At 38.7% G+C, this 18,591-nt stretch overlaps 2 protein-coding genes across 2 annotated transcripts in view; one reads left to right on the top strand and one right to left on the bottom strand.

Annotated features, from left to right (window-relative positions):
• The window catches only part of macrod2 (mono-ADP ribosylhydrolase 2), a 1,231,520-nt gene that overhangs the window by 1,097,690 nt on the left and 115,239 nt on the right, over window positions 1–18,591 (bottom strand). The window lies entirely within an intron of this gene.
• On the top strand, window positions 423–8,726 carry flrt3 (fibronectin leucine rich transmembrane 3). Its single transcript, XM_061910568.1, has 3 exons — window positions 423–702; window positions 4,243–4,911; window positions 5,595–8,726. The coding sequence occupies exon 3, from the start codon at window positions 5,637–5,639 to the stop codon at window positions 7,584–7,586; it is 1,950 nt and encodes a 649-aa protein (XP_061766552.1). The 5' UTR covers window positions 423–702; window positions 4,243–4,911; window positions 5,595–5,636; the 3' UTR covers window positions 7,587–8,726.

The following is an 18,591-nucleotide window of genomic DNA, read 5'->3' on the forward strand; positions in this document are numbered from 1 at the left end:
ATTCTATTCTAATAAAACAAAAACAAGTGTTCCCCCATCCTTTTCCTTTTTTAAAAATGCTCCAAGGCGGCACTAAATCGAGAGCCGTGGGTTGCTCACCAATGTATCCATTGTGACACAAGAGCCGACCACATGCATGAAGCCTACACTGGAGCTCATAAAGCAAGTAAAAAGCCCTTTGCATCTAGCTCTTCTCCATGCATACTTGCTTCTTCTTTTTTTTCCCCTTTTCCTCCACTCCTCCTAGTGCAGCCACCCGGTACTGCACAGCGCCTCTGTCTATTTTCCAAAGGGAAGAAGCTGAGGGGTGGGAGGGGTTAGAAAGAGAGAGAGAAAGAGAGAGAGCTAAGCCCCGCCTCCAGATGACGTCAGCGCTCTGCTGGAGCACGGCTGGAAGCAAACACAAGTCCACATTTGTTATTGGGATCAATACGCGCATGGATGTCCTTGCGCACAACTTGCAGAGTGTGACTGCATGAAAGAGAGAGAGAGAGAGAGAGAGAGAGAGAGAGAGAGAGAGAGGGCACCAGTGAACACCACAGTGCTGCTACACATGCATTCCATATTTGCGAGGGAGTGAGTGGAACCGTGGAAAATCCATATAACTCGGATTGGACTACTTTTTCTTTTTTTTGGTCTTTTTTCCCCCCTCTGACCCGTGAGAGGATACCTGGAACTTTACTTGTTTGGTTGTCTTTAGAGGTAAGTGTTTTTTTTCACTGGAGTGGGGTGCATCTTTTTTTTTTTTTTTTTTTTTTTGGAGTGACATTTCGTTACAAAAAGGTGGAATTCTTTATTTTTTTCATTTTTTTTTACAACCAGCACCATAAACTAAACTGACAATTCACCAGCTTGGCTGCCAAATAGGGAAAAAAAATACTCAACGCCTCTTTATATACTGAAATAATTCTTTTTTTTTAACGATATTTCACAAAATACTCCCTTTTAACGCTATTCCTGTGCGTCACCTTGATGACACGTCACACGGCAGATCGTTAAACTGGCCGCATGAGCCTTTGATTGGCGAATACACAAAGTTGATAGGATTAAGGGGAGCATAAAGGTGGTTCGGACCATGGTTCGCCGAGACCCCCCCTGTGTGTGTGTGTGCACGTTGAGTTGCAGCGCACATCCAGCAGAGATGCGCACCCAGAGCCAGCTGGACCTCACACCGCAAAATGCGCCTGTCTGGAGCGCACACTGAAACTTTGCACATTTATTTATGCAGCTCGCTGCAGCAACTTGGGAGCACAGATGCTCAAATGCACTCATGCGCAGTGGCTGCTTTCTACACTTTCAACATGTTAAAAAAAAAAATATATATATATAGAGTACTGCATGCACTTCTTACTGGAAACAGCTGTCAACCCAATCCTCCATCTCCATAAGACAATAAGGTCACCTGCCTAATAAAGATACTTTGTACTGTAATGAGCTTGCATCCTAATATCCCCATTAGAAAACTGCACATCACGCTCATTCCCAGTTATGATCCAATTCCGTTCAGACAACATAAACAGTGTGTTCAATAGAGACAGGCCGGAGTAGTCTTCACTGATGATTGCCTCAGGATATAGTTCCCAGCAAATTGCTTTCGATTTAGATTAACTACAAACCAGGTCAACATGATCACAATCTCAGTGCACACATCTGCGAAAGATAGCAAAAACACCTACTTTCAAAAAGCCGACATACCGCTAAACATGATTTTTTTTTCAAAACATCTATTGTAGCAAGTGAGGAAAAAAATAAGCCTTGAATTTAAAGCCCAGTAAAAAAAATAAATGGGAACCTTTAAAAGCTTTAAGCCTGTGGGCTAAAATGGGCTCCTTTCTGCAGCTTAGCATGTCTTTTTGGTGTTTGCTTGTCAGACGGACAAACAGCACTTGCATATGTTTTCACACACATCTTGTGGTGCCTACCACCCCCATGTGGGGAGAAATCATTGCAGCTGCTACAGATCTCTCCTTTCAGCTCGCAACAAAAGAGAGACCCCTGCCTGTCCCAGGCCCCTCTGCAGGCTTAACGGGGGCCGACAGAATTATCATCCGGTCAGCCCCATTTTAACGGGAACCCATACATCAACACGGATTGAAATGAGGCATCGTTCTTTTGCCTGAAACCCCGTGGTATTACATTGTTTTTGTGAGAAATCAATCACAAAAGTAGTTTTAAAAAAAAAAAAAAAGCCCTAATCAATGATAGATACAAACACTGATTTCCCAATGGATACATACTGTGTGGTGCAAAATTAATTTCAGGATTCATGAATAATTTAGTTGTCAGCCATTACAACTCCTTGTCCTAAAAGCAGGATTCTTTTTTTCCCCAATGCCTCTCTTGTGCAATGTAAAGTATATCCAGAGGGCACTAAGTAAGTCTAGGGCTGCTGTTATTGCAGACTAATGTGCATTTGAGCGTGGTAAGCTCACAATGGCTATCAGCTTTATGTGAGCATCGCATGTTCTCCCGGTGAAAGGGAACTGGGTGAACGCACATACGTTTAATAGACTGCTCGATTTACCTTTACCAGGGTAAATGAAGCAGAGACCACTTTGGCCTTCCGGAGAAACAGCGTATTAAATCGACGTAGAAAGACGTCCACCGCTTAGTATGTTTAACTCCATCACCCTTAAAACTATTTAATGTGTTCTAAAACACGTTGTGTGTAAAATGCATGTAATATGTAATTCAAAAAAATAATATTAATCATGTTGTGTGCATTAAGTACCCTTGCTTATGTCAAAATTCTGACCTGGTACTAAACAATAGAAGTGCCATTTTCTGAAAAAGGGGAACAAAAGACACATCATGCCACTTGCAAAATAAAAACATGTTCAGTACAGACTACATCCACTTTGTTGTTCCAAATGAGCTAATCGTGTCTTCCCAATAGACAGGATAGCGCTCAGCACCAGGTAACAACAGTGCACACTAGGAATATACAAGGCTGCTTTTATGTAGCTAATCCTCTTAAATAGACCTAAAAGCATATTATTCTGAGTGCAGATAGTCCTCGCTGGTTTCTCTTGTTAGAGTGCAAATCAGAAACTTTATTTCCTGTAATTCCAAATGATTGGCGGTGAAGCCCTGCAATATTTGTAACTGAAATATTAAGTGCCACATTTAAAGTTGAATCTTACAGACATAGCACATATTTCACTGTAAAACTCATGTTCCAGGATTTTAATTTCTCCCCCACCTGTTAGGCTCCCTTGATGCAGAAGTTAGTAGTGGCTGTCTCTAATTGACAACTAATGTGCTTGCTTAATGGAAAAAGAATAACATTATTTTTCAACAGCATTGTATCAATTGCCATTCGCTTACAAGCATCCCAATTCCCTAATGCTCTCTTATTTAAAGCAACAATCTGCTAAATGGCTGGGGCCCTGGTTCCTGATGTACTGTTTTTATACGAGAAATGGGATGCCAGCAGGTCTTTGCATATCAGGATGCAAAACTATTGTGTGCCAAAGAAAAACAGAACATTTTCCAAGGTAAAGGCAATTTTATTTTCATGAACAAAGCACTGTTCATAACTTGTAAAGAGGGGATGAGGTGGGGCAAGGGGGTCACAGTGATGCAAGGGATGACATGGATGGATGCAACACCCTTGGTCCTCATATGAAATTCAAATGGAATGTTAACAATGTAAGCCTTGACTGGATTGTCCTTTCATCTAATATGATGGGTCTTGTTAAGGCTTTTGACTTTATTGCTATATTTCTGCATTTTACAAGTGTGGAATAAAACTGTGAACTGAACTCAGACAAACATATGGGTTAGGTTATTGATTATTTTGTAAAACAATGCAGTCCAGATTTGATAGATTTGTGTTAGTTCAAATCATTAAATAATTAATCAAAGCAACACAATACAAATTATAGCTTTTTTCTAATAAAATAAACCAATGTAATCGACAACGCAGGTTTTTCGAACCGTAAACATTGTTTATGATAATGAAAAGGGATCGATTAACATAAAAAGCTACAAAGAGTCATGTGACTTAATCCAAATCAAAAATAATATGTATTGTAAAAATAATTATGTAAAGATTGTTGTATCACATAGTAGAGTTAAAATTAGGTTTTTGAATCAGCTTTATTTTACTTCACTCAATAGTGGTTTATAGTGGGTGGTGTGATGCACAGGAGCAAATGTGACGGATACAATAAATATTAAAAAGTTGTATTTAATCTTAAAAGATTGTGTGCTAAATGTATTTTTTTGTTTGTTTTTTAGGACACCAACCCGGCTGCGAAAAGGGCCAAGCATGAATCAAGTTCCAGGTGCATGAGGGAGGCTTGCCCTTTTCACCATTTGTCTCCTTAAAAGAAAAAACTACCTTCCTCTACGCCCGGCACCACAACCGGAGTCCAGGATTCATGTACATACAAGCTTAACAACAGAGAAGAAGATTCTGGTTACCTTTACCAGCTGGAGTACATAAGCAAACAGGCCTTGATTGAGCCTGCGGCAAAGGGGACTGGCATGGGTCAGACCAGCTTTGTGTCAACCCATCATGCATGTCGGGGATGATTGCAGAAAGGAGCCTCTACAATAGCTCACAAGATTGTCATGACACACACCTAATCTACGGTTATGGCTACTGAGCTTGACAAATTCAACACCCATTAGGATTTTTAATATTGCAGAGCACAGGCTTTGACACTGAGAGGGGATGCTTATCCAACAAGCTTATCTGTCATGGTAAAGGCAGCGGAAGCATGAGCCTCTGAGAACACAGAGGAGGTCATCGTCCTAACAAGGATCAGCTCTGCAAACACTGACCAGTCAGGATCTCACCGGAAAGCCCTCAGACAAACTTTTCCCTATAGAAAGGATAATAACAAGAAGTTCTTGATTGGAGTTTTGTTGAGCGGAAAGGATTTACCACCTTGTATAAACCAGGTAAGCAAAAATGTTTACAGCTTTGCTAAATTCCATCTCACTAAACGAACAATTCATTCTGACGTTTGTGCGTGTAGTTTGAATCTGAATGAATAACAAAGCAATGTATCGAGATTAACAATTGATTGACATGGGTGGAGTTACATTATAATTGGTGTTCACAACGCATACAAATGTGATTTTATTTCTAATTTGTCATTCCAACTTCTCAAAACATATCCAGTAGTTATTGTATGTACACAGACATAACTTAAAATGTATTTCAGCACTTGAACAGTAACTCAACAAAGAACAACTTTGTTTTCTGATTTGGTATGTAGCAATGAAAGGAAGCCTTGAGGTACAGAAGCGTGTAAGACAACGAGGGAATGCTATTAGATTTCACACGTCTGAACCGCCTTTAGGAACAGAGATGCAATTCATAGACGGCATGAATTGAGCGCTTACTAATACTGGTTGGCTTTACACTTCTTCTCAGTATCGCCATAAATGAGGCACAATACCAAATTTTAAGTACCGTAGATAAACATGTTCGAGAGGAAGAACAATTAACTGACCCTTCCAAGTGCGTAATATAGAATGTGGTGCAGACACCGTTTTAAGACGGCAAAAATAAGTCCAGGGATTTGACCCTCCTTTAAAAGGTATTGTGCATTAAATGTATTCCTGTGTCTTCTCCCTAGGGGCCTTTGAGTGATTACTCTGCAGAGGAACACAGCTTCAAGATGATGCGTCAATGCAAGGCCTTTATCCTCTTCCTCATCAGGGTCGGACTGCTGCTGGGTCTCGCTAACCCACTGGTGACCTCTGCCTCATGTCCCTCTGCATGCCGCTGTGATGAGACCTTCATCTACTGTAATGACCGTGGTCTGACTTCCATTCCTACTGGTTTACCTCTGGATGCAACAGTGCTCTTCCTGCAAAACAATCGCATAAAGAGCTCAGGAATTCCCACAGAGCTCCGCAGGCTCACAAATGTAGAGAAGATCTACCTTTACTGCAACAATCTAGATGAGTTTCCCACTAACCTTCCCCTTGGACTTAAGGAGCTCCATCTCCAGGAGAACAACATTCGCATGATTACACATGAGTCTTTAGCTCAGATCCCCTTTATTGAGGAACTACACTTGGATGACAATTCTGTGTCAGCGGTCAGCATTGAGGAAGGGGCTTTCAGAGACAGTAATCACCTGAGATTGCTTTTTCTCTCGCGAAACCATTTAAGTACTATCCCTTCGGGTCTACCTATGAGCATTGAAGAGTTGCGCTTTGAAGACAACCGCATCTCATCAATCTCAGAACAGTCACTGCAAGATCTCATCAACCTGAAACGGCTAATCTTGGATGGTAACCTGCTCAATAATCGTGGGGTTGGGGAGATGGCTTTCATCAACTTGATTAACCTGACTGAGCTCTCACTCGTGAGGAACTCCCTGACATCGCCACCAGCTAACCTGCCGGGCACAAGTTTGGAGAAGCTTCAGCTTCAAGATAATCACATTAATCGAGTTCCACCTGGAGCGTTTGCCTTCCTGAGACAACTGTATCGTTTGGACTTGTCTGGTAACAACCTGAGTAGCCTCCCACAGGGTGTATTCGAAGATCTGGACAATCTTACACAGCTTTTGCTACGCAACAACCCCTGGCAATGTACTTGCAGGATGAAATGGGTACGTGACTGGCTCCGGTCATTACCGTCAAAAGTGAATGTACGAGGCTTCATGTGCCAAGGCCCTGATAAGGTCAAAGGCATGGCACTCAAAGACTTAACTACAGACATGTTTGACTGCACAGATTCAGAACTTCCTACGTATGAGACGAGCACAGTCTCGAACACTGTGCGCCCCTCACAGCCACAGTGGCCCTTATTTGTGACCAAAAGACCTGCAGTAAGAGGACCAAATTTGGGCAAAAATTACCACGGGACCACCACTTCGATAGGAAGGAAGATCATCACAATCAGTGTGAAGTCAAGCAGCGCAGATACAATTCACATATCCTGGAGGGTATCACAGCCCATGACTGCCCTGCGGCTCAGCTGGCTCAAGCTGGGACACAGCCCTGCATTCGGCTCCATCACAGAGACAATTGTGCAAGGGGAGAGGACTGAATACCTGCTCACTGCACTGGAGCCAGAGTCTTCCTATAGGATATGTATGGTTCCCATGGAGACCAGCAACATCTACTTGTCAGACGAGACCCCCGTTTGCATTGAGACTGAGACTGGCACTCATAAATCCTACAAACCAACCACTACTTTAAACAGAGAGCAGGAGAAAGAGCCTTACAAAAATTCTAGTCTGCCTTTGGCTGCCATCATCGGAGGGGCTGTTGCACTTTTGGCAATCATCATGTTGGCACTGGTATGCTGGTACGTCCACAGAAATGGGTCACTTTTTTCCAGGAACTGCACCTATAACAAAGGCCGCCGGAGAAAAGATGACTATGCCGAGGCAGGCACGAAGAAGGACAACTCAATTCTAGAAATAAGAGAAACTTCTTTTCAAATGATTCCTATAAATCACCTGCCTGTGTCCAAGGAGGAATTTGTGATACACACAATATTTCCACCAAATGGCCTGACTTTATACAAGAGCCCACACAGCGAGAACAATATTAACAACAGGAGCTACAGAGACAGTGGAATACCAGATTCAGATTATTCCCATTCATGATATTGCACACAGACATTCGGGAGTGTGTGCTGTTATACAGAGACTTACGGCAAAACTTCTACAAAACACTGGATCTATGAGACTAAAGAAGCAATGTTCTGTACATTTGCCATATAATTTATATTTAAGGACATTTTGTGAAGACTGAGAACGTTCCACCTGCAGGCCCTCACGGAACCATCAGTGGGTTTATTTCTGCAATTACATTTTAGGGATTTGTAGTAATTTGTACTGTATTTCCTTTGCTTAAAAATGATCGACCAAGTAAAAAGACACTATATTCTATTGAGATATGATGACTTGTCAACTGTGAAAGTGGGTTTTCATTGCTGTGGTGAACAATCAGACTTTAGAAAACCTTGTAGTATAAGCACAGGTCATTATTTTCACATTGTGGCTGTATGGAAAAAAAAAAGTCAAAAAAGTGGCATAAACTAAGGTACAGATGATCAATAAAATTCACAAATCAGGCATGTTGCCGTTTTAGAAGAACAAACAGCAGTGAGCTGTCTCATTTACTACTGACCAAGAATATAGTCGTGATTTGTATGTGATACAAAACACTACAGATGAGGTGCCATGCTTTATTTCTCTACTTTTTTAAGTGTGTATTTCGTTGCAAGTGGGTAACACAGCTGAGTAACCCGAGCAGGACATGTGTGTCGTTTATTCTGATAGGATTGTAGGCCACAGCACAGGGCAGATAAAGCACATTGACTTTAAGGGGACTCCTCAAAACAAGAAGACTGGACAGGCTGACACAGGACCCCCCGCGATTTCTATTTGTACAAGCCAACAACGGCCAATTGACAATGGTGGCATTCTTTAGTACCGTGTACCCTACGTCACTCAAGTCAAAAGGCTAACTCTACATTAGAATGATCAGTGTCAGCTATCCCTTGACAAAACTACTATTTTACATTGTTTTCAAAGTGAACATGTTTTTTGTTGCCACAATTTGAAATTACCTGTTCTTCAAGTATGAAAACCAAAGTGCATTGTTTGCCCTTTGGCCAGTCTTGTATGTGCCTTGATCCAATGCTTATTGTATTTAGCTTTTTAAGGAACCAGTGACTTTTTCATACACACTTGGATATGAAGTATTGGTCATATTACAAAATTAAAAAAAATACAAAAATAGCATTGCATCATTTCTGACCTACATTGTTGATTTGTGAGTAAAGCACACTTTGGCATTTTTGCTAATAAATTTAAACAAATTTGTGTTATATGTACTTTTTAAGAACAGACAGTACATTAATAAACATGAAAAAAAAGCACATTTATATTAATTATGATTACTTTGCTGATCTGTTTTCCAAACTGTATTTGTTTTTGTTTTCTTTGGCAATGTTTGATGCTAAAATCAACAGTAGAAAATCCAACAAAACATGTTAAATAGGTCATTACTTTTGTCTTGAGTTCCGCTCCTCTTGCCTCCACCATGGAAATATTGATTAGTCTTTGATACAATTTGTATTGCATACAAATATATGTTTAACAATTGTGTTATATCTCCTCCTAATTGAAAACCTGCACATTTATGTTAGTTTGTGCTTCTAATTTGTATTTGCAATCGTTTACCTTCAATATATTGGACCATTTGGAACAAGACATCACTAATGAAACTTTTATAGATTCACAAAAAGGTACATATTTACACTTTCTAATACATGCAGTACAGGCTTTAAGTACACAGACAAGTTGCAGAAAGATTCTCAAGTGTTTCTGTTGGGACCCCACAATCCATACTAAGGTATCAATATATATATATATATATATATATATATATATATATATATATATATATATATATATATATATATATATATACATATATATATGGGTGTGCGTAATGCCACACCTTCTAAATATATTTTTTAATTATTATTAAAAAAAAATGTATCATCCATCCATCACTCCCGGAGTCGCAGGGGGTGCTGGAAACTATCCCAGCTGCAATCGGGAGGAAGATGGTGTACACCCTGGACAAGTCGCCAACTCATCGAAGGGCCAAAACAGATAGATAAACATTCATAATATGAAAACACTTAACGAGAAAACAAAATTAAGTTATATATTGTATGAATGGATGTACCGTATATAGTCTTATTTACGTACTATTGGCTATAATTAGTTTGAAAAACAGCTCAAATATAAAAAAGCTGGTGGTGCACCTACACAGATGACAGCGGGTAAAAGTCAGAGAGAATTGAAGTGAAAGGTATTTTAAGCGAATTAATGCATTTCTTGTTCAAGCCTGTGTAAACTACCCTAACCCTGAATCTTTTGACATTTCTACCAAGAATAACGTCTAACTACGCCGTGTGCATCTTCGAAACCTCTGTTTGGATGTCCCCGTGTGTGAGTTTTCTGCAGGCACTCCAGTTTCTTCCCACATTCCAAAAATATGTACGTGAGGTTAATTGGAGATTTTCTTATCTGCGCCCTGCGATTGGCCATGGTAATTAGAGTAAGCTCGTCTATGAACTAGTCCATTGTACATATATATGTAAATGTGTGTATATACACGTGTGTGTGTGTGTGTGTGTGTGTGTGTGTGTGTGTGTGTGTGTGTGTGTGTGCGTGTGTGGTGTGTGTTTAAATATATTAGGGTTGTCCTGATACAAATATTTGGGTACTGGTACCCAAATGTATTTTGATACTTTTCAAAATAAAAGGGGACCACAAAAACATATAATTTCTGGCTTAATTTCAACAAAAAATCTTATTATACAATAAACATATGTTTCTTACTGCACTCAAAGAACAAATTGAGAAGATTAAAATGAAAATTAAAAGGCATTAAACACATTGGGCTTTTCTTGTTGCACTCAAAGAACAATTAACAATTGTTTATAGTACATACTGTATAGCCTGCCTTAATCTAGGATTAAGTTAAAATAGAAAATTAAGATTTACTGACATTATATTAGATGTTTGATGTTTTATAGCTGCCACTCTTGGTCTGTGCTTTAAGAAAAATACAATCATTAGTAAATACTGAAAAAATAAGATAAGACATATAGCAGTTAAAACACACATTGTTAAGGATACAACACACATTGTAAGAATTTGTTAAAACATTCAATCATTTGACCTGCATTGGTTTGACCCCGTAAGGGACAAGCGATAGAAAATGAAAGGGTGGTTGGATGGTTTGCGACCTGGGCAGTTTTGACTCCGCTAATAAGCAGCTGTGTGTGCATCCACATATCTGTGTGTGCATCCACATATCTGTATGTGCACAACAGACAGAGGTGCTGGTTAACAACATTACCTTTAAACTCATTGTGTAGGAATGGATAATTGTTATTTAAATGTTTACTACGTTTGAAGCGAAAGTGGTAATACTTTGCCACTTTGGCGAGGTATGTTTTATAGAAGCACGGTGCTTTCGAGCTTAGTGTCACCTTGACTGGTAGTTTTGAAGCCTCAATGCATCCATATAGCTCTTCACGCACCATCTTTATTAACCAGCAGAATTGCCTTTATTTGCCATTTTTCCGCTCCACACTATTTCTGCTTGTGCGCTCTGTGAATATACAAGAATACACACCCAACATGCTCCTCTGCTCTGTACGTCAAAGCCGCACGGCAGCATGCAGATATAAAAAAGGACCAGTATTTTCAAAGAAAGTATGGCACCATGTTTAACTCATTAGTACCGCGGTACTTAATTGGTAGCGGTATACTGTACTTTATATTCATACATACATACAAACATATACACACACATTATATATATACAGTATATGTATGTATATATATATATATATACACACACACACATATACACACACATATATATATATATACACACACACACATATACACACACATATATATATATATATATATATATGTATATATATATACGTGTGTGTATAAATATGTATATAAATATGTGTGTATATATATTATATATGCAAACATACAGACATATGTATATATATATATATATATACATACAGACATATGTATATATATATATATATATATATACATACATACATACATATGTGTATATGTGTGTGTATAAATACATGTAAATAAATGTGTGTATATATATATATATATATATATATATATATATATATATATTATATATACACACATATATAGACATGCACACATACGCATACACACACACACACAAATTTATATATATACAAACATGCATACATACATATATATACACATACACATACGTATATATATACATACACATACGTACATGTAGACACACACACACACACACACACACACACACACACACACACACACACACACACACACACACACACACACACACACACACACACACACACACACACACACACACAGCATTATTGGCTTTATTTTAACAAAAAAATCTTATGATACATTAAATATATGTTTCTTATTGCAAGTTTGTTCTTAAATAAAATAGTGAACATACAAGACAACTTTTCTTTTATTAGTAGGTAAGCAAACAAAGGCTCCTAATTTAGTATGCCGACATATGCAGTAACATATTGTGTCATTTTACATTCTATTATTTTGTCAAACTTTTAAGGACAAGTGGTAGAAAATTAATTATTGATCTACTTGATCATTTACTGTCAATATCTGGTTGTTTTCTCTTTTAACATGTTTTATTTACACTTTTGTTAAAATTTAATAATCACTTGTTCTTCTGTTGTTTGGATACTTTACATTAGTTATGGATGATACCACAAATTTGGGTATCAATCTGATACCAAAAAGTTACAGGATCATACATTGGTCATATTCAAAGTCTTCATGTGTCCAGGGACATATTTCCTGAGTTTATAAACATAATATAAATGAAAAAAAAAACGAAAGCAGATGATGTGATGCCAAAAAATATTGACATAATCATGGTAGTATCGACTCGATACGTTCCTGTACTTGGTATCAATGCAGTGGATGTAAGGTGTACCAATGGCGTTTGTTTACTTTTTGACACGGGTGAGCTACGGTGTGTATTGAAGCATGTTTAGCTTCGGATTAGCGGACCGGTACTTTTTAGAAGCAGTATAGTACCAAATATGATTCAGTAGTATCGCAGTACTATATTAATACCGGTATACCGTACAACCCTAATATATACACCCACACACACATGGTTTCCCCCTGATGTAACCGAATGTTGCGCTAAATGCGGCTAAATCATGGCCACCACACCTTAAAAAAAAAAAAAAATTATATATATATATATATACAAAAACATACATATATCTACATGCATACATATATTGGACGGCGTGGCGCAGTGGGGAGAGTGGCCGTGCGCCACCCGAGGGTCACTGGTTCAAATCCCACCTAGAACCAACCTCGTCACGTCCGTTGTGTCCTGAGCAAGACACTTCACCCTTGCTCCTGATGGGTGCTGGTTGGCGCCTTGCATGGCAGCTCCCTCCATCAGTGTGTGAATGTGTGTGTGAATGGGTAAATGTGGAAGTAGTGTCAAAGCGCTTTGAGTACCTTGAAGATAGAAAAGCGCTATACAAGTACAACCCATTTATCATTTATATACATACATACATATCTATATACACACATACATACAGTACATATATATTCTCATACTTACATATAAATATACACATACACACATGTATATATATGTATAAACATATACATACAAATATACACATACATATCTATATATATATATATACACTTATATATATACATACACATGTATACATATATATACACACACACGTATGTATATATATATATATATATATGTATACACACACATTCATATATACACACACACACACACACACACACAAACACACATATATATATATATATACATATATATTTTTTGTTTAGTTTGTTTTGTTTTTTTAAGTGAAAATAAAATATAGTGCTTTGCAATCTCCAGAAAAAGTAAAAAGTCAGACAACCGCTATTTTTACTTTTATTGTGAATCTTATAATAACAATTCCAACAGGTTTTGCCTCCCATGCAAACACTTTCAGCTCCGTGCTTCCCCAGACACACAACACTACCTCATTCTCCGCCAATCTGCTTTCAGGCACGGAGTGTGTGTTTGAGACCATGGGAAAAATAAACATTAAAAGGGAAAAATTAACATTAGATCAAAACCACATGGACATAAAACATTATTACCAGCAAATTTTAATAGTATAAATTGATATATATATATATAGCCTTTTATTTGCGCACTATTAACAAGTGATGCACCAAAACTCGGACGCAAAAAATGACTTTGATCACCCAAAACGTGTGAAACTTGTGTGGCAACAAAACGCACAAGATTGTATAGAGCAGAGTCAGCATATCTGCGATGTGAACGTACTTTATTGTATCCCAGGTATACCCGCGGGCAGCCATCTAGAAAATGTGCAAATATTAAGAGGACAGTGGCGGCTTTTAGGGAGAGAAAATCCAAATGGTGCAACAGCATGAATTACGTGTGACGTCATGATTGTTGCAGCTCGCTTTCTGTCAGGTACATCGAGAGACAGAAGTACAGTTTCTAGATACATGTACATTCTATAAGAACACCAGAAAAAGAAACTACATTTGTTGGTAGTTTTTTTTAATAAAAAACAATTCTTAAGTTTCTAGACGCTTGAAACATTCTCAACAAAGTACAGTCGTGGTCAAAAGTTTACATACACTTGTAAAGAACACAAAGTCATGGCTGTCTTGAGTTTCCTATAATTTTCTACAACTCTTATTTTTTTGTGATAGAGTGATTGGAGCACATAATTGTTGGTCACAAAAAACATTCATGAAGTTTGGTTCCCTTATGAATTTATTATGGGTCGACTGAAAATGTGGACAAATCTGCTGGGTCAAAAGTATACATACAGCAATGTTAATATTGGGTTACATGTCCCTTGGCAAGTTTCACTGCAATAAGGCGCTTTTGGTAGCCATCCACAAGCTTCTGATTGATTTTTTTCACCACTCCTCTTCACAAAATTGATACAGTTCAGCTAAATGTGTTGGTTTTCTGATATGGACTTGTTTCTTCAGCATTGTCCACACGTTTAAGTCAGGACTTTGGGAAGGCCATTCTAAAACCTTAATTCTGGCCTGATTTAGCCATTCTTTTACCGCTTGTTTGGGGTAATTTTCCTGTTGGAACACCCAACTGCACCCAAGACCCAACCTCCGGGCTGATGATTTTAGGTTGTCCTGAAGAATTTTGATGTAATCCTGCTTTTTCACTGTCCCATTTACTCTCTGTAAAGCACCAGTTCCATTGGCAGCAAAACAGGCCCAGAGCACAATACTACCACAAACATGCTTGACGCTAGGTGTCGTGTTCCTGGGATTAAAGGCCTCATCTTTTCTCTTCCACACATATTGCTGGGTATTGTGGCCATCCATCCATCCATTTTTATACCGCTTGTCCCTTTTGGAGTGGCGGGGGGTGCTGGAGCCTATCTCAGCTGCATTCGCGTGGAAGGCGGCGTACACCCTGGACAAGTCACCATCTCATCGCAGGGTATTGTGGCCAAACTACTCATTTTTTGTTTGATCTGACATCACATGGTAAAAAATAAAACCTTCTGGATGAAAGTTCTGTGGTCTTAAAATAATCAAACTTCATGAATGTTTTTTGACCAACAAGTATGTTCTTCAATCACTATCACAAAAAAATAAGAGTTGTAGAAATTATTGGAAAAATCAAGATAGCCATGGCATTATGTTCTTTACAAGTGTATGTAAACTGTTGACCACGACTCTATATTCTACAATAAGCAGCAACAATTCAAAATAGAACACAACGATAAAATGTAACACATATTTGTTTGAAATGTATGTACTGGATAGATTTTTTGAACCTTTTTAAAGTAAAATCATATCATCCTTGCAAATTATATGATGACACCATGGTGACCACACCCCCTAATCACACCCCAACCACCACAGGTACCGTGAAAATCTTGGGCAAACCCTGTTCTATATATATATATATATACATATATATACACGCACACACAAATAGATAGCCCAGCCACAACTCAATGTGGCCCCGGAGTCAAAAAGTCGGGGGACTTCTGAACTAAACACTTCTCATTTGCTTGTCTAGGTATGCTGACATCAATAGGCAAACAATCCTCTCTAATGCTTCTAACGTTGTGATAAATTACACATGAGCCAAATGGTGAGAGGAACGGTTCATTGTTGTTACTTTCACTGAAAATAATACTGGGCAGCTTTGTGCAATTTAGGTGAGGTGAGTAGTTAGTAAAATTGATGAACCAGACTGACGATGACCCTGCATGACCTCACTTATCACCAGGGAACCATTACCCATCTGTCACTTTAAACAATTCTTTAATCGCTCTCATGCTAGCATCTGAGGTCAGGCCAGGCGTGGAACAACAAAATGGCACACGCATTTTTCTCCTGTGTGACACTGTGAAGACATCCGTTTGTCTTTTATGCAGCGAGTGATCAGTGATAACGGTGGGTGGGGGGCAGCTGCCCTGTCTGTTTCAGCGTGCTACTATTCATTTTAGAAGGAGCTGGACAGGCAGACGGTCACATTTGCATTCCAATGAATGCTCGTATCAAAGCGCCATCGCATGACCTCTTCATGACCAGCAGCACTGGTTCTTCTCCATTAGCAACACTTGTATATGAATACAAGCCATACGAGCCTGTTACTGATTAGAGGTATCGAAGCACAATAAAGAAGGACAAGAGATGAGTGGGAAATGCCTATTAAGTTCTACATGCTATCATCAGTTAAAAATAGTGATGTCAGGTAAAGCCAGATTATAGAGTCCTATTTTTTCTTAAATTACATGCAAAAGTTTTTTAAAAGTGCAATACATCTTTATAACATGGTCACTACTGCCTAGTTTCTCTTGTTATATTCTTATTTTTACTGTTATATTTTAATCCTTACTGTTGCTTTTTATTTTTATCTATTTTATTTCCATTTATACCCCCATTATTTACTTTTTACATGTGTTCTCAATTCTGTACACTACTGCTGGAATTTCATTTTTTCTGAGGGAACTCTCCTGGAGGAATCAATAATGTACTATCTATCTCTATCTAAAATGCTGTGGATGATTGGTGTTCCATATGTTTCAACACAAACAAATTACACATAAAAAGGCTTCAAAATAGACGCCCCAATATAGTTTTCTTTGTCAAATTGTGCACTCAGCGGCAATCTGCAGGTAAACAACCGATTTAAAATGTCACGCCATAATTTCAGTAATTATCATACAATTGATAGGTTTAAAGATAAGGTGGTGCCATGTCTTGTTCCGTAAGTGACTAGAGTACAAATAATATTTTTATAAAGTACCGATGACCACGTGCTGTCTTGTGAATAGTTGCACATTGTCCACACAGATAATTAAGACGAATGGACGAGGCGGCCCGAGGCACAACGTGGCCCTCCCTCTATCACACATACTCTCAAGATTGAAATTGGACTTTGTCACTCTGAGTCACAAGATCCAGCTGTAAAAGAACAGAGCGGCCATTGAGCGAGATGCCAAGGAGTGATGTGTGACTGTGCCGGGGAGTAGTCTTCCCTTCTCTGGCTTTGACCAGCAGCAGCATCCCCCCCTTACCGCCCCTTCCCTAAAGCCAGAAGCCTCTCCATCACTTTACCCAGTGACCTGAAACTGCAGGGCCAAACAAACCTAAGCAGAACCTCAGTGATCATAATTAATCCAATGTTATGCCTGATTAAACAAGGCCTCCACAAACATCCAATGCAACTCTAAATTATTTGACATTAATACAAATTAATAGGAGCTGTCAAAATAACACCTAAGTAGGGCTGGGCGATATGGCCTTTTTTTTTATTTCTCGATATTCTTAGGCCATGTGACGATACACGATATTTATCTCAATATTTTTGCCTTAGCCTTTAATTACCGCATTTTTCGGAGTATAAGTCGCTCCGGAGTATAAGTCGCACCTGTCGAAATTGCATAATAAAGAAGGAAAAAAAGCATATATAAGTCGCACTGGAGTATAAGTCACATTTTTTGGGGAAATTTATTTGATAAAACCCAACACCAAGAATACATTTGAAAGGCAATTTAAAATTAAAAAAAAATTGTGAACAACAGGCTGAATAAGTGTACGTTATATGACCCATAAATAACCAACTGAGAAGCTGCCTGGTATGTTAACGTAACATATTATGGTAAGAGTCATTCAAATAACCATAACACATAGAACATGCTATACGTTTACCAAACAATCTGTCACTCCTAATCGCTAAATCCCATGAAATCTTATACATCTAGTCTCTTACGTGAATGAGCGAAATAATATTATTTGATATTTTACGGTTATGTGTTAATGATTTCACACATAAGTCGCTCCTGAGTATAAGTCGCACCCCTGGTCAAACTATGAAAATATTGCGACTTAATAGTCCGAAAAATACGGTAACACTTGATGCGATAGGACGGCGTGGCGCAGTGGAAGAGTGGCCATGCGCAACCCGAGCGTCCCTGGTTCAATTCCCACCTAGTACCAACATCGTCAAGTCCGTTGTGTCCTGAGCAAGACACTTCACCCTTGCTCCTGATTGGTGCTGGTTGGCGCCTTGCATGGCAGCTCCCTCCATCAGTGTGTGAATGTGTGTGTGAATTGGTAAATGTGGAAGTAGTGTCAAAGCGCTTTGAGTACCTTGAAGGTAGAAAGCGCTATACAAGTACAACCCATTTATCATTTATTTTTATATACCGTATTTTTCGGATTATAGATCGCAGTTTTTTTCATAGTTTGGCCGGGTGCGACATATACTCCGGAGCGACTTATGTGTGAAATTATTAACAAATTACAGTAAGATTACAGTAAGATATTAAAGATATTAAATAATATTATTTATCTCATTCACGGAAGAGACAAAGAAAATATCAGCAATCGTCACACACACGTCAACCAAAAAGAATTCGGCGGGGGAGGGTCATGGCGGAAGTGCATTGTGGGTCATGGGATGCTAACTGCTATATGCTACTGC

This window comes from Nerophis ophidion, linkage group LG09 (genome assembly GCF_033978795.1).
Source record: "Nerophis ophidion isolate RoL-2023_Sa linkage group LG09, RoL_Noph_v1.0, whole genome shotgun sequence".
In the NCBI taxonomy this organism is placed as follows: Eukaryota; Metazoa; Chordata; class Actinopteri; order Syngnathiformes; family Syngnathidae; genus Nerophis; species Nerophis ophidion.

Excerpts from the sequence above, each read along its gene's own strand:
- flrt3 (XM_061910568.1), top strand. The coding sequence starts at position 5,637 with ATGATGCGTCAATGCAAGGCCTTTATCCTCTTCCTCATCAGGGTCGGA.